This window comes from Oncorhynchus clarkii, chromosome 2 (assembly GCF_045791955.1).
Source record: "Oncorhynchus clarkii lewisi isolate Uvic-CL-2024 chromosome 2, UVic_Ocla_1.0, whole genome shotgun sequence".
NCBI lineage: Eukaryota > Metazoa > Chordata > Actinopteri > Salmoniformes > Salmonidae > Oncorhynchus > Oncorhynchus clarkii.
In genome coordinates this window covers 56,821,646-56,845,943 of record NC_092148.1, presented here as the reverse complement: position 1 = coordinate 56,845,943, position 24,298 = coordinate 56,821,646, and the positions used below count along the sequence as shown (strand labels likewise).

General features: G+C 43.0%; 1 protein-coding gene across 1 annotated transcript; it reads right to left on the bottom strand.

The window, feature by feature from the left end:
• Positions 1-382: 382 nt before the first annotated feature.
• On the bottom strand, positions 383-22,302 carry LOC139381652 (Mov10 like RNA helicase 1). Its single transcript, XM_071125336.1, has 24 exons — positions 22,198-22,302; positions 19,963-20,150; positions 16,713-16,875; positions 16,449-16,561; positions 15,839-16,026; positions 14,749-14,892; positions 8,030-8,422; positions 7,690-7,884; positions 7,142-7,256; positions 6,798-6,975; positions 6,578-6,648; positions 6,387-6,478; positions 5,303-5,361; positions 4,274-4,426; positions 3,898-4,079; positions 3,291-3,437; positions 3,073-3,194; positions 2,869-2,968; positions 2,573-2,719; positions 2,061-2,234; positions 1,525-1,674; positions 1,187-1,294; positions 722-954; positions 383-599 (listed from the first exon to the last, which is right to left on the bottom strand). The coding sequence occupies exons 1-24, from the start codon at positions 22,289-22,291 to the stop codon at positions 575-577; spliced, it is 3,534 nt and encodes a 1,177-aa protein (XP_070981437.1). The 5' UTR covers positions 22,292-22,302; the 3' UTR covers positions 383-574.
• Positions 22,303-24,298: the final 1,996 nt, after the last annotated feature.

Here is a 24,298-nt window from a genome sequence, read left to right as displayed (position 1 = left end):
GGGGGGGAGATGGAGAGAGAAAGGGGTGGGGGGCTCATTCACTCAATAGAACTTTAATGAGTTGCCAACGAGCCTAACTCAAAAAAAAACTTCTACATGAGCTCTTTGAAGTGGGATTCAGGTGCCATGGTAACAGTCCCAGTCCCTCTCTAATTCAGGCTAGGTTTCTCACAGGTAGTCCCTGGTACCAGTCCTTATACCTGTATGAGTCTTAAGCACACACAGGTATAACGCATCACCAATATTGCATCATCAATAATGCATCATTGACACTGGTGTCAAAGTACAATAACCCAGTAAGAAAAAACACCAAAGGTTTGTCATATTTATTACTGCCACCCAGTGGACGGCATGATAACAGCAACATACAGCAGTTAAGAAATGGGAGTGCATTCTCTTAATACATCTTTTACAAACCATTTCCCACCGATTAAGACATATGCAGCCGACGGTGTAGAATAACAAATGCAGAGAGCTAAGTCATCGTAACGTAAAGAATGAAAGAAGAAACTTGTATTTGAACATAATTGTACAGGTAGCAGTGGAGTGTCAGTCGTGAGGGCGGTGAACTCTCTCACTCCTCTTTCTCACTGGCAGCTCTGAGGAGAAACAGATGAATGTGTGTTATTACGGACAAATTAAAGCCACATCATGAAGCGTCTTGCTTGTACTCAAATTAAAACGGTGTGTGTGTGTGGTGCATAATACACTCTAAACACACCGGTGTGCTGCCCTGAGACAGGTTGGGGGGTCACAGCCCAGGTAGGCCCCGTTCTCAAAACAATACTGGAGTAAAGCGGTGAAGCATGGGTCCTTGACGAGGATGTGCGGGTTGCCCACGACGATGAGCAGGGCTTTGGGCCGCGTGATGGCTACGTTAAAGCGCTTAGGGTTGGACAGGAATCCCAGTATGCTTTGCAGGTCGTTGCCCTGCACCAACTCATTTGCCCTCACCTGGAACAACAAGAGGTCTTTTATGTAGATGTTTTAGGGTGAATTACGACTTCAATTCAGTCAATTTCAGCAAAGTGATATTCAGCTCATACAAAAGTGACACATTATTTAATATTTTTCAATTTCAGAATTGATTCCCTTAATTGAAAAGGAACGGAACCGAGACCCTGTAAAGGGAGAAATTAGTCAGAGTTCAATAATGAGTAGGACAGAGGAAAGATTGGAATATTACCGTGGACAAGATGATAACCAGAAACTCCTGCCCCTGGAACTCCTCCACAGAGCCCACCTTGATGTCAGACAGGCCCACCCGGTGGAGCAGCACACGGATCTTCTCCGACTGGAGAGGAGAGGTTCATGGTTCAGGGGTTCAGACCGGTGTTCAGAGTTGAGGGAAAATTGTACTACTGTGACAGAATGAGTCACTTTTTATGAGTTTTTGAGGCCTTTTAAATGTTAGCTTAGTAGATATCGCCTTGTAGAGGCTTAGACTGGGGTGAACATCAAAACTAGCAGATTGACAAAACAGAATAGGACCAACCAGTGATGGCCGATATGTGCACTTCTAACCTGTTTCCTGTAGGGGGCGATGATGCCAATGTCACTAGCAGCTACAGGATTGTAGAGCTTCTTGGCCAGCTGGCAGCAGTACAGCATCACCTGTACCGCCTCTCCAGGGTTGAACCACGACGGGTTGTTGCCCTCCCTCATCTCTGTGCCCTGAGAGGGGGAATGGTGACTGGCATTATTGGTGTTCGACGTCTAGGTTGTGCTCCAACCAAAGAGGAAAACCCATATTTGTCAAAATGTTCAAAAAATGTCAGTGGTAAGCAAGGAGAGGAAACACTGATTGTTTGAGAAAGAGGCTGGAAGAGGACAGGAGGATATGAGTATGTAAAGACGAGACTATTTAGAAAGAGGCCATGTCTTGAGTTCCTTTTGCGCAAGTTCTGCCTGCGACTATGGGACACAGGTCATGCTACCTTGTCCCTGACCTGCTGTCCGTCCCCCCTCCTCTTTTACAACTGCGGATGTAAAAAGGGCGTTAAAAAATACATTCAGTTGATTGATTGACGAGAACAGGGAGTAAGAGACGGGGTCCTTACCCTGACTCCGTGGAAGATGAGGGGGAATCCCTTGGTTGGCAGACGGCTCCAGTGACAGAGGGAGTCCACTACGAGCCTCTGGGCCCTGACACACAGCTCCCCGTTGTAGAACAGTCTAGAGGGCAGGGCCAGGAGGGCCTCGTGGGAACGGTAGTTGTACACTAGCTTGGTCACCTGGAAGAGGAAGAGGAAAGGCCACCAGGAGAACGCGTCAACTGTGGTAGCATCTATTTACCACGCAGTCCTGTGTGGCTCAGTCGGTAGAGCTTGGTGATTGCAACACCAAGGGTTCGTGGGCTTGATTTCCGCTGGGGATATCCATGAGTAAAATGCTTGCACACATGACTGTAGGTTATAAAACAAGTCTGCTAAATGGCATACATTATATTACAATGCAAGGGCAAAACATTATTTAGAAAAACATGCAGAATTTGTATTCATAGTTGGTGGATTCACTATGCAGGATTTTAGTGATCACGGCACTGACAGAGATTGTGCGTGTGTCTACTCACCAGCACTGGGTTGTATCCGCCATTCTCTCTGGAGTACAGAGTGTTGGCCATCAGTCTCTCCAGCAGGGACACCCCCAGGCCGAACGCCTGCGCAAGCTTGGACTTCACAATTGGACCCAGCTGCCGGGGGTCTCCGGCCAGAACTATCTAAAGGATGGCGAGAGCAACAAAAAATATGACTCACTTCCTGATCAGGAGGCTACAGAACGCATGGTCAGTTACGGGCAATGGGTTGCTTTCTTCACAGTTGCACCACTGTAGTAAGGATTGTAGATGTACTCTGTGTTCAGTCTAACCTGTCCGTCTCTCTCTGACAGAAGCCCCAGAGGGATCAGTGCCTCTGGCTCCGTGGCTTGGCCAACCTCATCCAGAAACACATGGGTGAAATGACCCACACTGAGGAAACGCAGCAAAGAGACAATGACCTTAGATCAGGTTTACTACAGTTACGTTTCCTCTGGTGAGGGAGGTTAACACTGAACCCTATTACCCTCCCTCACCGCAGTCCAATCTGGTAGAACATGCCGGCGCTGGAACAGGTGCTGACCACAATCCTGTGAAAGGAGGCGTGTCGGATGTCCTCCCCAGCCTGAGAGTACTGCCTTAGAACCTCCGGGATGGCCTATGGAGATACAGAGGGAAATGCGATACAGAGGCACGAACTGGTCGGTAAAAAATAGGACTGATGAAATTCCTGCGGCGGCAATGGGTGCAGTACCTCTTCCTGTCGACCGGAGGCGTTGACGCGGGCCAGGCTGGCAGAGTTCAGGTACCCACTTTCATGGAGACGGATACAGACGAGGTCTGCAGCACTGTTGGAGGGAGTGCACACCAGCACACGACTACTGGGCAGGCGGTGATACACCTATGGGAGGAGGCCACTATTATTTATTCAGGGAACTAAAATGGAGGGAAACTGCTGTAAATAACCAAATATAAGAAACTTGATAGAGCTTGCCAGGTGCAATGGAATCGATGGAACATACTACAAGTGCAAACCCTGCTCATCAGACAGGCTGACCCAAATGTGTGAAAACATTTGAAAGAAAACAAATCCTATATAAACCGGGGGTTTGGTTGTTTATGTTTCTCACTGCATTGTTGGGAAGGGTCCATAAGTAAACATTTCACTGTTTGTCTACACCGGTTGTTTATGACGCATGTGACAAATAACATTTGATATCCATTGGGGTTAATTGCCTTCCTCAAGGGCATGTCGACAGATTTGACACTTAGTCGGCTCGGGGATTCAAACCAGCGAACTTTTGGTTACTGGCCCAACGCTCTTAACCATTAGGATACCTCCGAGGTTGAGGGGTGTCTACCTGTAGTATGGACTCTATGAGCGTGATAGTCTTTCCTGTCCCTGGGGGTCCAAACAGGATGTACGGAGTGGGCCGACACTCCCCTGCCAGGATCCGCTTCACTGCCTCCCTCTGAGACGGGTTCAGCTGCTGGTTGAATAACTGGCCTGGGTTAGGGATGGGTTTAGATGGCAGCCTGGAATCTGGGAGAATTAAAGAGGCTCAATACTCGTTCCCCTCTCCTTCGCTGATCATTCATTCTGTCTCACAGATGTACTGAACTGTCCTAGTTAGGACACGAGTTCTAATGCCCTTCAGGTTTATGACACTTCAGCAGCTGTAGTATACAGATCATCTCTGTGCTGTCAGAATGAAGGACTCCCAATGCTTATATCACCTGGTTTGGTTTGTGTGGCCTTTGAGACCATGTCAACGGAGACGCCTGACAGCTTCACCCCATCGGTTGTGAGGGTGCCCTCTTTCACCTCCTCTGGACCCCACTCTCCCGTCCATAGAGAGGCCTGAAGCATCACAGCTTTAGGGAAGAACACTGGGAAGAGAGGAGAAGACGCACAATCAGTGGTGGACCAGACAGGAAATAAACGTACCAGGGGTTGGGGAGAGAGAAGAAGAAATAGTTGACTACCGTAATTTCTGGACTATTAAGCGCACCGGAATATAAACCGCACCCACTGAATTATTAAAAAAATATGTATTTTGTACATAAATAAGCCGCACATGTCTATAAGCCGCAGGTGCCTACCGGTACATTGAAACAAATGAACTTTACACAGCCTTTAAACGAAACACGGCTTGTAACAAAAATTAAACAGTAGCCTACCAAGAAAGTCATTGGTCACCATCTTCCCCCTCCTGTGCACTGAAACCACTGAAGTCATCTCCTTCGGTGTCAGAGTTGAATAGCCTCAGAATTGCTTCATCCGATGTTGGATCGTTTTCATTGTCGCTCTCGTCACTTTCATCCGGAGGCAAATTCCCCGCTGAACTGCCCTCAACAACATGCAGCAGTCCAGCCTTTCGAAACCCGTTGATGATAGTGGATTTTTTGACAATGCTCCACGCTGTCAGCAGCTCTATTTCCTTTTCCAACAGCCAGATTGATCGCCTTCAACTTGAAAGCTGCATCATATGCATTTCTCCGTGTCTTTGTCATGATGAGGGTGACAAAATGACCACCGTAATCAGAATGATGGGAAGTTTGAGTGACGGTGACGGTGCTGTGACGGTGCTCAGTTTTTTGGCGGCATGAATCTTGTGAAAGTGGGAAAAATCCATAAATTAGCCCCGTCGTTGTATAAACCGCGAGGTTCAAAGCGTGGGAAAAAAGTAGCGGCGTATAGTCCGGAAATGACGGTAAATACAACACATTTTGGAAATGGGATTGAGAGAAAAAAGCCAAGATCACCATTCTCTTCAAAGTGCTTGTTCTGGTCCAGTGCTAAGTGGCATCGCCTCATGGACAACCTGTCAACACACACATCATCATACATAATCAATATACTGTCAACACAAACATCATCATACATAATCAATATACTGTCAACACAAACATCATCATACATAATCAATATACTGTCAACACAAACATCATCATACATAATCAATATACTGTCAACACATACATCACCATACATAATCAATATACTGTCAACGCAAACATCATCATACATAATCAATATACTGTCAACACAAACATCATCATACATAATCCATATACTGTCAACACAAACATCATCATACATAATCCATATACTGTCAACACAATCATCATACATAATCCATATACTGTCAACACACACATCACCATACATAATCAATATACTGCCAACACAAACATCACCATACATAATCAATATACTGTCAACACATACATCACCATACATAATCAATATACTGTCAACACAAACATCATACATAATCCATATACTGTCATCACAAACATCATACATAATCCATATACTGTCAACACAAACATCATACATAATTAATATACTGTCAACACAAACATCATACATAATCAATATACTGTCAACACAAACATCATACATAATCCATATACTGTCATCACAAACATCATACATAATCAATATACTGTCAACACAAAGATCATACATAATCAATATACTGTCAACACAAACATCATACATAATCCATATACTGTCAACACAAACATCATACATAATCAATATACTGTCAACACAAACATCATACATAATCAATATACTGTCAACACAAAGATCATACATAATCAATATACTGTCATCACAAACATCATACATAATCCATATACTGTCAACACAATCATCATCATACATAATCCATATACTGTCAACAAACATCATACATAATTCATATATTGTCAACGCAAACATCCTACATAATTCATTAACTGTCAACCTGTCACACGCTATCTATGCTAAAGGAACAGAGATCAACACTTAGTGACACAGAAAGGCTCCTTCCTAGAACCAGGACAAGGCAGGAGGTACCTGTTGAAGGTGAACTCAACATCTAGAGGCTCTCCCAGGTAGCCATGCTGAAACTCAGTGTTCACCCTCAGACTCACATCCTCATCACTGATCTGTGGATAAGGTCCACAGTGTTCAGGTCAGTGTGAACAAAGCGCAAGGAGAAATATCAGCGCGGCAAGCAAAACGCTAAGATCAAAACTTGTGAGTACCTCTGTGACATAACCGATGTACTCCATCACCACGCCTCCACTGATTGGCTTCTTCAGTGCCACTCTGTCACCTGTAGAGCAGACAAAACACTATATCAAACATCTAAATTCAAGTATGGCTGACTCTGTGAAACGACACATTTCATTGTACCCATCTGGTGTGTGTGACAATCAAACGTTCCATTATTATTACAAGGCCAAATTAAGACTCAACAGATACCTATGAAGAGACTGGGCCTGCCCTCAGCCAGGCCAAGCACTTCTAGGTGCAGATAGATGGCGCCTCTCCTGAGGAGGGCTCCACTGATGCTGAACTCCCTGAGCTCGCTCTCAGCTTGTAGCTCCTCCAGCCACAGCAGGGACGAGAAACGGAGACGCATGTTGGCCGCCGACAGAGTCTGTCAGAAATAGAGGGAGATTAACTAATCCATTATTTTACAGTGGAGGCGCAAAGGCCCCCATATCAAAATCCAGAGCGACTTTTCAATCAAAACCAAATTGGAGCCAGATTCCTGTAGGCTGGTGGGAACAAAGCATGGACGATGGAAGACTTCCTTCACTTACCTCTCCAAGACACGGCTGGGCCACCAAAACGTCACGGTCGGCCTCCATACAGTCCCGTAGAGCCTGGGGCACCGGGTAGTTACCCAGGAAGTTAGGCAGGTGGCGCTTAGTCAGCCTGTGAAATAAAATAAGAAAGTCATAGGCTAGTGATTTTATCTAACTACACAGGAGGGGTGTAATTCTAACTACACAGGAGGGGTGTAATTCTAACTACACAGGAGGGGTGTAATTCTAACTACACAGGAGGGGTGTAATTCTAACTACACAGGAGGGGTGTAATTCTAACTACACAGGAGGGGTGTAATTCTAACTACACAGGAGGGGTGTAATACATCAATGTGGACCCAACTGTCATCATTCAACATGTCCAACATGGGTAGAGTAACTAGGTTCGGGGGAAAAAAACATTTGATTATAGAGAAAACGTTGGTGGACAGTATCACCAACTAGTCAAGATAATCGCCATTATTCTATAGGGAAATGTGGTTTGCAGGTAGGCCGAACATACCTACACAACACAGCACAGACACTATCAGGGTGTAGTTTACCGTTGAGGTGGATGTGCAGCCATCACAGTGACCACCTGGGCAGCCTGAGGAAGGGGCAGTGGGGCTGCCGGGCAGTAGGGAGCAACGGGCTGGAGAAGACTCTCCTCTTTACTGCCCACTGTGACCTCCAGACGCCTCCCAATGGTGAAAGAGGGGAAGTGCAGGAGCAGCAGCTCCGCACAACGCCCCAAGTTCCTAGGGTAAGATGGAGGGATACATAATCAATGTTTTAAAAAACCTGAATCTTCAGAACATATTGATTCAGTCAGATAATAGTGACACCACCAGAAATAGACAACTATACCAGACTTGTATAGCAGCTAGCTAAAGCATGACTTACTTGGCTCGGCAGCCCACTTTCACAGATACCTTCTCCCCTGGTGCGATCTCCACGTCTCGCTCATCTGTCCGTATGGCAGGCTTGTGAACAGTGTCCTGATGTGCCTCACCAGTTTCTCCAACCATCTCACTCATCTCCTTCCCATCACCATTGAGCAGTACAGTAGGCCCAGCAGACCCGGACTGCGGGTAGAGAGCGGGACCCACCATGGGAGTGTGCTTGCTGGATAGGCCCTGAATACCCCGATAGAGGATCTGTGTTAGAGCAGGAAGCTGTACAACACCCTTTCTCTGTCCCGGTGGGTCTGTCACAGTCCCTAGGTTGAACTGCTCCTCTGAGTCCCAGCCAGCAAACTCACAGCACTTCAGTCTATGGGTCTCAGAGCCTCGGTTCCTGTCAAGAGAAAAGAGAATACAGTGCATTCGGAAAGTATCGAGACGCCTTCCCTTTCTCCACATTGTTACGTTACAGCCTTATTCTAAAATGGATTACATTTTTTTTTTTAAATCCCTACTCTACATACAATACCACATAATGACAAATCGAAAACAGGTCTTTAGACAGGTTTGCCAATGTACTAAAAATAAAAAATGAATACCTTATTTACATAAGTATTCAGACCCTTTGCTATGAGAATCGAAATTGAGCTCAGGTGCATCCTGTTTCCATGAATCATCCTTGAGATGTTTCTACAACTTGAACACAGTGGCCTCTGAATACTTAAGGTATCAGTTTTTTTTTTTTATTAAATTAGCAAAAATGCCTAAAAACCTGTTTTCACTTTGGCATTATGTGTAACGTACAAAATGTGGAAAAAGTGAAGGGGTCTGAACACTTTCCGAATCCACTGTATATCTGGTACCACAGGAGGAAAGGTATCAACAATATCAAACACATCGTTTCCATATGTTTTTTGCCATTCGCTCCGTTCCAGCCATTATTAACAGTCGTCCTCTCGTCAGCAGCCTCCACTGTCTGGTGCTATCCCCAAGGTTTGGAAGGCGGCTCATCTACTCCCCCTTCAAAGCTGGTGACCCTTGTGGCCTACATAACTCAAATCAACCAATTTCAAAACTTCCTTACCTAGCTAAAATATTAAAATCCTTGATTAATTCTCATATCTTTCTTAGAACACATTTCATAGCTAAATGTACATCAGTTAGGTTTTAGACCAGGTCATTGCACTGCATCCATAGTTATAAAAGGGGATAATTGAATGGATAAAAGGCAACATTGTGCTGCCCTCTTCATTGACCTGTCAAAGGCCTTCGATACTATTGATCACTTGCTAATTCAGAGGCTTTCCTCAAATTGGCTAGACCAGGCTGCATGTATCTGCAGCTCAGGGATGGAAAATTGCACAAGGTGAAATTTGAAATTTTGAAATTTGGTTGCGCATCAGCAGTTTCTCTTATGTCAGTCACAGACAGTAACTCAATTAGCCCATAACATTTTTTAGATTGGTAAAGTAGTTAAGCAGCCAGCTATCTAAACGTATAGTAATCATGGTCAAACTAACGACCGGGGGGGGGGCATGATTGTTAGTCACTCTCGCTTAGATAAATGACTCAAATCTGCAAACGTTTCTCTCTGTCCCATCGTAAAATGTGTAGAAATGTGTAGAATTGCCGCAAACTTGCTATAAAAAACTGTAACATTTTCTCTACGCCCATGGCAAATTGTGCAGACTTCAGGAAATGTACTCTAAAACGTTCAATTTCTCGCTGCTGTCAAAAGGGGGGCGCAAATATGTTTTGCTCGCAAAGTGGGGGGCCCACATGAATTGTTTTTCTTAAGCACCCAAAAAGCTAGGGTCAGCTCTGACAGTGGGTATGGATGTGAGTACACAGACCCATGATGAGTTCAGATTTTTTGGGGCCCCCACCCCCATCAAAGATGCCCATCCTGTTGTAACTAGTTTACTTCACAGATAGAACTCAAATGTGTATTCTTTGATGGTGTTAAGTCAGGTTTTCTGGATATAACGAAAGGTCCTGCATAGGGCTGGATGATCGGATTAATTAAAATGTATGTTTTTGCGCAATATTGCAAATGTCTGTATTGATTTTATGAGCGTTTATGTCCGCTTCTCGTCTTATATTTTGGGTCGTCTCTATATAGAGGTCTATATATAATGACGAGATGCACGCCTCCGCCATAACAATGGGAGTTGTCACAAAGGCACATTGGGCTTATTTTGGACCAATTTTAGCGTGAGTGAAACCTCTCACTTCGCCTTATCCTCTATGGTTTACACACAAACCTCGCCCTGCGTGACATGCCAACAAAGTTGAGAGAGCACATGTTCCTCCGACAAGCAGTTACATTTTCGATAGCCTAACGTCTGCTACAAGAACTTAGTCAGTATTAGATAATGTGCATGGTTCTAGATGCATATTTTTTTTCTACAAATGTTAAACTATTTGGATAAAATAAAGTTATTAGTGGGTCTTGTGGTTGTGGAAGGCTTATATTTAGCCTGGGTATAACTTCACAAGTCCTGAATTCATTTGATATACAGTGTATTTGACCTTTAATTGTACAACGCCGCTTAGAGAACAATCATTATTTTATTTTTTAATTGAGAGACATATCCTGAATTGCCCACAAGTTAAAAAAAAAAAGATATAGTCCTGTACTTCACCCTGTTTACATTAGCAATATTGACTTGTCTGTAAAAAAAAATGTAACCACTTGTATACAGAGAATACTGTTGTGTATGGTATTGCCACCACGGTTGAACAGGCTCTATCTGAACCACAGTCTGCCTTCATTGTATTACAGAAAAACTTTCTTGACCTGAAATTAGTATTGAATGCAGTTAAAACTAAGTATATGTTGTTCTCTAGACATACAAATAACTGATGATTTAAGCTTATGTACTTTAAAAATGGTGCCCATATTGATTGTGTCCCTGCTTACAAATATCTGGGCATCTATACTGAACAAAAATATCAACACAACATGTAAAGTGTTGGGCTGAAATAAAAGATCCCAGAAATGTTCCACAAAAAGCAGTGCCTTAGACCGCTGCGCCACTCGGGAAGGTCTATACGTTTACTTTTGATACTTAGGCATATTTTACAAATTACATTTACTTTTGATACTTAAGTATATTTAAAAACTCAAGTAGTATTTTACTGGGTGACTTTCACTTGAGTCATTTTCTAATAAGGTATCTTTACTTTTACTCAAGGATGACAATAGGGCACTTTTTCCACCACTGGATGCGCTCGTGCCAAAAGCGTATCTATACTGAACAAAAATATAAACTCAGCATGTAAAGTGTTGGTACCATGTTTCATGAGCTGAAATAAAAGATTTCAGAAATGTTCCATAAGCACCAAAAGCTTATTTCTCTCAAAATGTTGTGCACAAATTTGTTTACATCCCTGTTGGTGAGCATTTCTCATTTGCCAAGATATGCCACTCCTATCAGGTGTGGCATATCAAGAAGCTGATAACAGATTTATATATATATAAAAGATATGCCACGCAGGGTCATTAGGTTTAGTACTCATCACTGCATGGTTGGCCCTCTGATGTCACGTAGGTTGATACATTGCTATGGTTGCATTTATAAAGCCCTTTTAGAAAAAAGTCCCACTGTATCGAACATCATTACTAACCTTTAGACATACTAGTTACCACACAGTCTCAGGGATGGCCAACTCTGGAAATTCATTGTCTCTACAGCGTTCGGTAAATCAGCATTTAGCTTTTTCTGCACTGCTTTTGGGGTAAAATCTTCAAAATGTTAAACGTTCTGGTGCCTCTAGGTCAATTCAGAAAGCTCTTTGAGGACCTTGTTGTTTTTTTACAACCGTGTTTTCTTTCTGCTTGCATTTTGATGTGTTTATTTCTGTGATTTATGTCATTCAGGGCTCACCTGATGAAATAAAAAGGTTAAATATGTCTCACAATAAAATGATATTCAGAGAGTCTTGGTAGGACAATGGTCCCAAAAAAATGTGCTTAAATGTTATTACAGAGCGTTTGGAAAGTTTTCAGACCCCTTTACTTTTGTTACATTACAGCCTTATTCTAAAATGGATTAATAGTGACTCCCCATCCCGTATGAGGGAGCGTAATCGTCGACTGACACTAATTAGCATAACGCAACGGACATAAATATTCCTAGCAAAAATTCCTATTCATGAAAATCACAAGCAAAATATGTTGAGACACAGCTTAGCCTTTTGTTAATCACCCTGTCATCTCAGATTTCCAAAATATGCTTTACAGCCAAAGCTAGACAAGCATTTGTGTAAGTTTATCGATAGCCTAGCATAGCATTTTGTCCAGCTAGCAGCAGGTAACTTGGTCACGGAAATCAGAAAAACAATCAAATTAAATCATTTACCTTTGATGAGCTTCAGATGTTTTCACTCACGAGACTCCCAGTTAGATAGCCAAGGTTCCTTTTTTCCAAAAATATTAATTTTGTAGGCGAAATAGCTCCGTTTGTTCTTCACGTTTGGCTGAGAAATCGCCCGGAAATTGCATTCACGAAAACACAGAAAAATATTCCAAATTAGCTCCATAATATCAACAGAAACATGGCAAACTTTGTTTATAATCAATCATCAAGGTGTTTTTCAAATATCTATTTGATAATATATCCACCGGGACAATTGGTTTTTCAGTAGGACCGATTGGAATAATGGCTACCTCTGTATTTTACACGAGAATCACTCTGGGAACCATCAGGTGACCAGTTGTGCAATGTAGCCGCTTACGGGTATTCTTCAACATAAATGCGTAAAACTACATCACAATGCTGTAGACACCTTGGGGAATATGGAGAAAAAGTAATCTGGTTGATAGTCCATTCACTGCTCAATAGGGACGTGTTGGAACGCAGCGCTTTCAAAACATGAGGCACTTCCAGATTGGATTTTTCTCAGGCTTTCGCCTCAATATCAGTTCTGTTATACTCAGACAATATTTTTACAGTTTTGGAAACTTTAGAGTGTTTTCTATCCTAAGCTGTCAATTATATGCATATTCTAGCATCTTGTCCTGACAAAATATCCCGTTTACTACGGGAACGTTATTTTTCCAAAAATGAAAATACTGCCCCCTAGTCACAAAAGGTTAAATAGTTTTTTCTCCCTCGCGGTATCCTGGGAGGTCTACCCCGGGGGTTTGTGAGAGAGGGGAGGTATGTGCCGCGACGTTGGCTCCACACACGCACAAATGCATCATAGCTTAAATGTGGCAGTATGTCAGGGTTGGATGTGGTGACTGCTCTGAGGTTTGGGAAATGAACAAACTATCAGGTATGAACAGTGTGGTGATTTTATGTTGAAACGCTGTGACCACACGTAGCATTTTGCCCAGAGTTTTAGCTTTCCCTTGGAGCTGGAGATACACTGTGTTCAGGTGGCAGGTGATGTCAGTTTAAAAAAAATAGCCAGCTTTAATATCCAGTGTGGATCATCCAGCTCTGGCTCCTCTCTCCCCTTGCTTGCAACAAATTCACAGATTTGAGGGTAGAGAGAAAGAAATCTTTCAAAAGCTCTGCCACGAGACAGCCATCTCACCTCATTGTGAAATATCAAGTTGCCGTATTCTGTCTGGTATTCCTCCAGTAACTGGTGGAATTGCCGGTTATTCAGTGCCCTCGCAATAATAAATGTTCACCACGAGCACGACTTGCTGCATCACATTCTGTAAGTCTCAGTCTGAGTTTAGCCACAAGTGCTTCCTGATGAATGATACAATGAAACATTACAAATTTGGGAATATCCTCTCTTTTTCTCATCAGGCCTATGAGTCCCTTCTCCTTCCCTCGTATGTTTGGGCCACCGGCAGTGTACATAGTTGCCAGATTTGACCGGTCAATATTATTAACAGCAAAAAAATGTAACAAGGGCTTTCAGAATATCCTCTCCTCGTGTTTGTCCCTGAAGGGGCAGTAAACCTAAAAGTTTCTCTCGGAACGCCTCGTTTTGAGGGAAGCGGATCCAAACACATAATTGGGCAATGTCACTTACATCAGTGCTTTCGTCAAGCGCAATACTAAAACACGGCGCCACGGATCTGTCAGTAATCAGTTGCTTAGCGATGTCCTCGCTGATGTCTTTTATGCATCGTGTTATGGTCGAGTCAGAGTCGCAGTCCCTTATGTGTTCTTCAGGACCTTCAATGCTGCAGAAATGTTTTAGTACCCTTTCCCAGATCTGTGCTTCGACACAGTCCTGTCTTGGAGCTCTACGGACAATTCCTTCGACCTCATGGCTTAGTTTTTGCTCTGACATGCACTGTCAACTGTGGGACCTTATATAGACAGGTTGGTGTCTTTCCAAATCATGTCCAATCAATTGAATTTACCACAGGTGGACTCCAATCAAGTTGTAGAAACATCAAGGATGATCAATGGAAACAGGATGCACCTGAGCTCAATTTAGAGTTTCATAGCAAAGGGTCTGAATACTTGTTTGAATAAATTAGCAAACATGTCTAAACCTGTTTTCGCTTTGTCATTATTGGGTATTGTTTGTAGACTGATGAGTAAAACATTTTTAAAAATGATTTTTAGAATAAGGCTGTAATGTAACAAAAGTTGGTAAAAAAAAAAAAGAAGGGATCCGAGTACCTTCCGAATGCACTGTAAAACAAACACATTTCTACAAAAGCCTTCATCAGGGTATTTACAGATTTACAGGGTAGTTCTCTCTCATTTAAGACAAGTAGACACTCCATGGCTGACTCACTGTATCCAGACAACCAGCTCCCGGCTCTCTCCCAGCAGCAGAACCCCAAAGTGTGTCTTGTCGCCAACCACCAGGCCCCCCTTGTCCTCCAGGAGACTATTGATCTCCGCCTCTGGGACGGACCTGTTATTGACAGTATTCATACTGTTTGAGGAAAAAGACCAGAGGTAATGGTGTAGGTTAGTGGCCCAAGTCCTAATTCATTATCAGCCTTTAATACCATATGAATTCCTCCTGAGATTTCACCCAACATACATGGTGGAATTCTGATAATGCCATGAGACCATCATAGGTCATTTCATTGATACAAGGGTTTGTGTGTGTAGCAGTGGGAAATGTATTAATTCACTGATCATTGTCCAGGGCCTATTTTTGTAGCGAATTGTGTTGGCTGGGAGCTGTGCACAGAGCCCTCCAACAGAACTGTTTGTGGTTAGTTACCTATGTTGGCTGGTAGCCATGCACAGAGCCCTCCAACATAACTGTTTGTGGTTATTTACCTGTGTTGGCTGGTAGCCATGCACAGAGCCCTCCAACAGAACTGTTTGTGGTTATTTACCTGTGTTGGCTGGGAGCCATGCACAGAGCCCTCCAGCTGAACTGTTTGTGGTGATTTACCTGTGTTGGTTGGGAGCCATGCACAGAGCCCTCCAGCAGATCTGTTTGTGGTTAGTTACCTGTGTTGGCTGGTAGCCATGCACAGAGCCCTCCAGCAGATCTGTTTGTGGTTAGTTACCTGTGTTGGCTGGTAGCCATGCACAGAGCCCTCCAACAGAACTGTTTGTGGTTATTTACCTGTGTTGGCTGGTAGCCATGCACAGAGCCCTCCAGCAGATCTGTTTGTGGTTATTTACCTGTGTTGGCTGGGAGCCATGCACAGAGCCCTCCAGCAGATATGTTGGTGGTTATTTACCTGTGTTGGCTGGGAGCCATGCACAGAGCCCTCCAACAGAACTGTTGGTGGTTATTTACCTGTGTTGGCTGGGAGCCATGCACAGAGCCCTCCAACAGAACTGTTTGTGGTTATTTACCTGTGTTGGCTGGTAGCCATGCACAGAGCCCTCCAACAGATCTGTTTGTGGTTATTTACCTGTGTTGGCTGGTAGCCATGCACAGAGCCCTCCAGCAGTAGAAGGACTGGCTGCTCTCCACCACCACCAGGCTGACCATGTCCCCAGGGGAGGGACGGTACCCGGCCGGGAGTAGCAGGTTGTCCAGGCTGAAGAACACACTGTCCTCCACCACGCCGCTGCTGCCAAACACACTGGACACACGCACCTGGGTAGGGTGGGGGTATGGGTGGAGAGTGTGTGTGCAGAGAAGGAAGTGAGACTAGGCCTTCAATGCTGCAGAAATATTTTTAGTACCCTTCCCCAGATCTGTGCCTCGACACAATCCTGTCCCGGAGCTCTACGGACAATTCCTTCGACCTCATGGCTTGGTTTTTGCTCTGACATGCACTGTCAACTGTGGGACCTTATATAGACAGGTGTGTGCCTTTCCAAAATCAGAAGGGGGTGAGACTAAAATATTGTATCGTCACATTAATGTGGACTTGACGTGATAATTGGACTACAGATCAAAGTCCATGGGCACGAAACATGTAGGTACTGCATGTTGCCATGTCTTCAGTGAGGTAAAGTTGAAATGCCATTTGCAAGGAATTAATGAATTAATGAAGTTCTAGAGGAGGGACTGACCTGGTCCATGCGGCGGTAGCGTAAGGGGGACACAGACCGGGCCTGGCTGCTCCACTGGGTGGGACTAATAAAGTACTGGGCCTGGACCCAGTCCCCTTTCATGGGTTCAAAACCTGATGGACAGGAGCAAGGAATTGAAAAAAAGGAAGCATAGAATAGGAAATTAAAGGCTAAATGGGTATAGCATCTGGGACAGCTTCGCAGCATAGAAATAGAATAGTAGAACATAAATAGGAGTAAATCTATTTTGTTCGTTGACAGTACCATCACAAAGAGCTTCTCGTGGAAAAAAAGTGGTCTGATTGATGAAGCCACCGTCCCGGTCACATGACGTCACAGTACCAATCAGAGGACGGAGTTGGTTGCTGTCTGCCTCCAGGGAGGCTCCTCCTCCTCCTTCCTCCCAGGCATCAGCGTTCTTCTCCACCTGAGGAATGGAATGGCCACAGTTGTCACCACAGAACATAGTATGCATGTGTCTCTATTAGAGGTCGACCGTTATGATTTTTCAACGCCGATACCAATACAGATTATTGGAGGACCAAAAAAAGCTGATACCGATTAAAATCGGCCGATTTTTTAAATGTATTTGTAATAATGACAATTACAACAATACTGAATGAACACTTATTTTAACTTAATATAATACATCAATAAAAATCAATTTAGCCTCAAATAAATAATGAAAAATGTTCAATTTGAATGAGAAGAAAGTAAAAGTGCAATATGTGCCAAGTAAAAAAGCTAACGTTTAAGTTCCTTGCTCAGAACATGAGAACATATGAAAACTGGTGGTTCCTTTTAACATGAGACTTCAATATTCCAAAGTAAGAGGTTTTAGGTTGTAGTTATTTTAGGAATTATAGGACTATTTCTCTCTATACCATTTGTATTTCATTAACCTTTTGACTATTGGATGTTCTTATAGGCACTTTAGTATTGCCAGTGTAACATTATAGCTTCCGTCCCTCTCCTCGCTCCTACCTGGGCTCGAACCAGGAACACAACGACAACAGCCACCCTCGAAGCAGCGTTACACATGCAGAGCAAGGGGAAGAACCACTATTAGCTATCTATTAGCTAACGCTATTAGCGCACACCCCGCTAACTAGCTAGCCATTTGACATCGGTTACAACAGCCTAATCTCGAGAGTTGATAGGCTTGAAGTCATAAACAGCGCAATACTTGACGCACAACGAAGAGCTGCTGGCAAAACGCACAAAAGTGCTGTTTGAATAAATGCTTACGAGCCTGCTGCTGCCTACCACCGCTCAGTCAGACTGCTCTATCAAATCATAGTTATAACATAATAACACGAGCCGTAGGTCATTAATATGGTCGAATCCGGAAACTATCATCTCGAAAATAAGACGTTTATTCTTTCAGTGAAATACAGAACCGTTCCGTATTTAACTAATGGGTGGCATCCATTAGTCTAAATATTCCTGTTACATTGCACAACCTTCAATGTTATGTCATAATTACGTAAAATTCAGGCAAATTAGGCGGACCAAACTGTTGCATATACCCTGACTCTGCGTGCAATGAACGCAAGAGAAGTGACACAATTTCACCTGGTTAATATTGCCTGCTAACCTGGATTTCTTTTAGCTAAATATGCAGGTTTAAAAATATATACTTCTGTGTATTGATTTTAAGAAAGGCATTGACGTTCATGGTTAGGTACACATTGGAGCAACGATACGCACCGCATCTATTATATGCAAAGCAGGACACGCTAGATAAACTAGTAATATCATCAACCATGTGTAGTTAACTAGTGATTATGATTGATTGATTGATTGTTTTTTATAAGATAAGTTTAATGCTAGCTAGCAACTTACCTTGGCTTACTGCATTCACGTAAAAGGCAGTCTCCTCGTGGAGTGTAATTAGAGGCAGGAGGTTAGAGCATTGGACTAGTTAACTGTAAGGTTGCAAGATTGAATCCCCCGAGCTGACAAGGTGAAAATCTGTAATTCTGCCCCTGAACAAGGCAGTTAACCCACCGTTCCTAGGCTGTCATTGAAAATAAGAATGTGTTCTTAACTGACTTGCCTAGTTAAATAAAGATGAAATAAAGGTGTAAAAAAATAAAAATAATAATAATATTTTTTTATAGCAAAATCGGTGTCCAAAAATACAGATTTACAATTGTTATGAAAACTTGAAATCGGCCCTAATTAATCAGCCATTCCGATTAATCGGTCGACCTCTAGTAGCAACACATGACAACAACATGGTAGCAACACAACATTACAATCATGGTAGCAACAACATGGCAGCAGCACAACAACATGGGAGAAACATGAATGGGCACAGACAACAGCAGAAAGGGCAAAAAGGTAGAGACAACAATACATCACGCGAAGCAGCCACAACTGTCAGTAAGTGTCCATGATTAAGTATTTGAATAAAAATAACATATTGTAAAAAAAGACATTGTTGAAACCTATAGTCATTTCTAGAGCCTGACCTATTTATCGGTTGACCGATATTAAAATCGGCTGATATTAGCCTTTTACAGATGTATTTGTATCAGATATATTTAATCCTCCGAAAAGGACCAATATAAGATGCAGAGAAAACACACCAAAATCCCCGTCCCCATCATAAACTTACTTTTTGTAAAGAGGGCGCTCTTTACATGGCAATAAGCCTATCTTTCCTTGGAGCGCTACAGCAAGACTCAACACTATTCTCCAACGCAACTACACCAGTCAGAGAGGAGAGTGAAGTTACTGCTTCTACGGTGAGTGCTGAGTAGATAGAAGCTTGCCAGCTCAATAAAGTGCAAAAAATACACACTGGCCATATACTGTTACGTAAAGTGTCATGGTAGGGTGTTGTGACAAACAATGGATGCTATGCCCAAATGTAAAGCAAGCAGAATGTTCTACTCTGTGGTAATATTATCGTTACAGCCCTTTAGTGAAGACTGCAAAAATCTGGAGTGTTATATTTGCTCTTTGCTAAGGGTATTCCTCAAGCTCTGTCAATCAAATGTTTTCCGAGACATTAAAAAAAACATAGAAGGTTGCAAAGTAGTGCTTCATAGCTACGCTTGGATGCATGTGTTGTCACTTGTCAGGGACTGGTGCAAATTCACTTTTCGCCAACCCTGTTTCCATGACGAGTGCTAGCTAGCTAGCCAGCTAACTACCTGTTGACTGTTGACACAATTCACATTAATGTTCTTTCCTCAAATTTAATTTAATCAGCTTTCTGAGTATCTTTATAGGGCTGTTGAAAGCACAATCCTTACAGCCGTTTTTATTTTATTATTAAAGCTATAATAAAAATATATGCAGATATTGTATATTATATTTCCACTCTAAAATCGGACCAAAAATCTCACATCTGTCGGGCTCTAGTCATTTCACCCGGCAATTGCAATAAAGGCCAGGATACGAAGTAAGAAACCAATTTAAATAGTATGACCCAGCCAGGTCTCATCTTCGTAGATAACAAAACCATACTGGTTAAAGTAAGGTCTTGGTCAAAGTGCCTCACCCTCAGTGCTTTCCACCCTCCTTGGGCACTATCTCGTACTGCAAGGCCGTTGACTGCATCCCCGACTCTGAGCGGCACGCCACCCAGCACCTCTCCAGTGGTGAAGTAGACATCGTCGTCGATCATGCCGTAGTCCTGACACAGCAGGGTCACCACGCCGCAGCGCAGGTTACGGACCTCCTCCATCGCTGACACACAAAAGATTATGACTGGTCATTGATCATTGCATTGAAAAACTTAGTGGCAAGAAAAAGTATGTGAACCCTTTGGAAGTACCTGGATTTCTGCAAAAATTGGTCATCAAATTTGATCTGATCTTCATCTAAGTCACAACAATAGACAAACAAAGTGCTTAAACTAATAACACACAATTTGTATTTTTCTTGTCTATATTGAATACATAATTTAAACATTCACAGTGTAGGTTGGAAAAAGTATAGGCCCCTTGGGGGCACAGTACAGCCCACGAGACTGTTGTTTACCCCCAATTTCATGGTTTGGTAGTTACAGTCTTGTCCCATCCCTGCAACTCCCGTACGGACTCAGGAGAGGCGAAGGTCGAGAGCCATGCGTCCTCTGAAACACGAACCAGCCAAGCAGCACTGCTTCTTGACACAATGTCCGCTTAACCTGGAAGCCAGCCACACCAATGTGTTGGAGGAAACACCGTACACCTGGCGACCGTGTCAGTGTGCACGCCCCCGGCCCGCCACAGGAGCGCGATGGGACAAGGAAATCTCTGCCTGCCAAACCCTCACGACGCCAATTGTGCGCCACCTCATGGGTCTGCCAGTCACGGCCAGCTGTGAAAAAAGACTGGGATCAAACCTAGGTCTGTAGTGACGCGATGCAGTGCCTTAGACCGCTGCACCACTCGGGAGGCCCCCGCAAATTGATTTTAACAAATAATTGGTCCCTCAAAATGTAGCCCTCCATTGACTTTCAAAATGTGTCCCTCGAGCCAAAAAGTTTGCCCACCCCTGTCCTAGGCTAATGATTTCTCAAAAAGCTAATTGGAGTCAGGAGTCAGCTAACCTGAATCAATGAGACGAGATTGGAATGTTGGTTAGAGCTGCCTTGCTCTATTAAAAAAAAACCTCACAATTTGAGTTTGCTATTCACAAGAAGCATTGCCTGATGTAAACCATGCCTCGAACAAAAAGAGATCTCAGAAGACCTAAGATTAAGAATTGTTGTCTTGCATAAAGCTGGAAAGGGTTACAAAAGTATCTCTAAAAGCCTTGATGTTTATCAGGCCACGATAAGACAAATTGTATATAAATAGAGAAAGTTCAGCACTGAGTTGTTTGGAAGGAACAAAACAACACTATGTGTGGAGAAAAAAAAAGCACAGCACACCAACATCAAAACCAGTATGGTGGAGGGAGCATCATGGTTTGGGGCCGCTTTACTGCCTGGACAGCTTGCTATCAGCAACGGAAAAATGAATTCCCAAGTTCATCAAGACATTTTGCAGGAGAATGTTAGGCTATCTGTTTGCCAATTGAAGCTCAACAGAAGTTGGGTGATGCAACAGGACAACAACCCAAAACACAGAAATCAACAACAGAATGGCTTCAACAGAAGAAAATACGCCTTCTGGAATGGCCCAGTCAGAGTCCTGACCTCAACCTGATTGAGATGCTGTGGCATAACCTCAAGAGAGCGGTTCCCACCTGACATCCCAAGAATATTGCTGAACTGAAACAGTTTTGTAAAGAGGAATTGGTCAAAATTCCTCCTGACAGTTGTACAGGTCTGATCCGCAACTACAGAAAACATTTGGTTGAGGTTATTGCTGCCAAAGGAGGGTCTACCAGTTATTAAATCCAAGAGTTCACATACTTTTTCCACTCTGCACTGTGAATGTTTACATTGTGTTCAATAAAGACACAAACATATAACTGTTTGTTATTCGTGTAAGCAGACTGTGTTTGTATTGTTTTGACCTAGATGAAGATAGGACATTTTATGACCAATTTATGCACAAATCCAGGTATTTCCAAAGGGTTCACATACTTTTTCTCGTCACTGTAACTGTCAAGGGTTGACTAAATCAGAGATTTGACACAGAAAAGTAGTTAAAATTCCTTTGAGAACAGGTGGGTTGTAGCCACTGGCAATGTTGGATCGATCACATTCTGGGATTTATAGCACTCATTTGCTGTCGACTGAAACAGGACAGGTGCATTGAGAAGCTGTCAGGCTGCTTGGTGAGCTCATTTGAAGACTTACCTGCGCCATATAACCCATCCACTTCAGCCTCCTCTACCTTTCTCCATAGTGGGGCCAGCAACTTGGCTATCACACACTGCACTGCTGTTACCATGTCTGCAAGTAGCTAGATGCTGAAGGTGGTGCTACTGTAAATGAGGGCAGAGGGGAAAACAAAACAATGTGACTGGTGGTTTATCAAACTCATTTACATAAGTGTGGCCACTATTGCACTTGATTGCTTTATCGGTCATGCAACGCATTGCACTTGATAGCTAATACAATTGCCTTTGCATCCAATTTATTAGCACGCTAATGTTGCCAGCTATGCGAACAGTCGCTAGTTGACTGACATTATGCTTCCAAAACTCGTCTTTATTGCAGGTTTGTAGCTATATAAACGTGATGAAAATACAACACGATGCATAACCTAACTAATAAAATATTGCTTTATTCCTGAGAAATTGTTGTACAAGGCAACATACCTCTGTTGCAGCAAATTGCTCTTCGTAAATGTGTTCACGTGCTGCTTTCTCACACACGCGACTAAAAATATGTAATTGCGTCCTCGCACACGGACACCTTTCTTCAAATAGTCCCGCCAACTCGAACGTTAGCAAGAGCATTGAAACAACAGGTCTGTCTGGCGTCCCGCGGTTGATTCGGTTTGCCCCCCCCCCTCCCCAAGTTATCTGAGCAAAACATTATTTATTTTTTAGGGGGGGCAAACAATTTTTAAAAAAAACTCTAACACTATGATATCAGCTTCAAGTTATTTACATTTTGGAAATCTGTTCCAAAGTATTCCCCGCATAATATAGAGAACGTATCCCACTCTAGCAAAATGTCGTTGAAAGACGACCGTGCCAGACGTCCAATCGACGTTCGGTTTTGGTTGAAATTGAAAACAACATAATTTCAATGTATTTGCATACACATGTGCACAGTATCAGAAATTGGTCTATGTACAATTGTATTAATAATCACACAATCACTCCAGCTTTATTTGCAACATTCAAGTGCTAATTAACTGTATTCCACTACTGAATAAGCATTAATAACCTACTCATATTTCAAACATCCAGCGTGACAAAATATACATTTGTATTTATTCCATGCCTCACCATTAAGTGAATTATTGCCAAAACATATTAACAAATGGGTTTCCATTCAGTTTTGATATTTCATATTTACATTTCATGTAATATTGACACTGAACAAAAATATAAATGCAACATGTAAAGTCTTAGTCCCATGTTTCATGAGCTGAGCTAAAAGATCTCAGAAATGTTCCACATGCACAAAAAGCTTATTTCTTTCATATTTTGTGCAGAAATGTGTTTACATCCCTGTTAGTGAGCACTTGTCCTTTGCCAAGATAACCCATCCACCTGACAAGTGTGGCATATCATGAAGCTGATCTAACAGCATGGTCATTACACAGGTGCACCTTGTGCTGGGGACAATAAAAGGCAACTCTAAAATGTGCAGTTTTGTCACACAACACAATCCCACAGATGGCCCAAGTTTTGAGAAAGCGTACCATTGGCATGCTGACTGCAGGAATGTCCACCAGAGCTGTTTGTAGTTGTATTTCACCTCCAATGTCATTTTAGAGAATTTGGCAGTACATCCAACCGGCCTCACAACCTCAGACCATGTGTAACCATGCCAGCCCAGGACCTCCACATCCGGCTTCTTCACCTGCAGGATCATCTGAGACCAGTCACCTGGACAGCAGCAGAATCTCTGCACAAACTGTCAGAAACCGTCTCAGGGAAGCTCATCTGCGTGCTCATCGTCCTCACCAGGATCGTTTATATTTTCTTTTTTTACTTATTTTTCTCCCAAAATTCACCGTATCCAATTGGTAGTTAAAGTCTTGCCCCATCGCTGCAACTCCCGTACAGACTCGGGAGAGGAGAAGGTAGAGTGCCGTGCATCCTCTGAAACACAACCCAGCCAAGCCGCACTGTTTCTTGACACAATGCCCGCTTAACCCAAAAGCCAGCCAACTAAGAATTAGCTATGTAAAATTATATTGTTTACAAACAATGGAGTAAAACAAGCTTAAAGTTTGGGTTAGACATTGTATCCTATTCTTACTCTTTTACCCAATGGC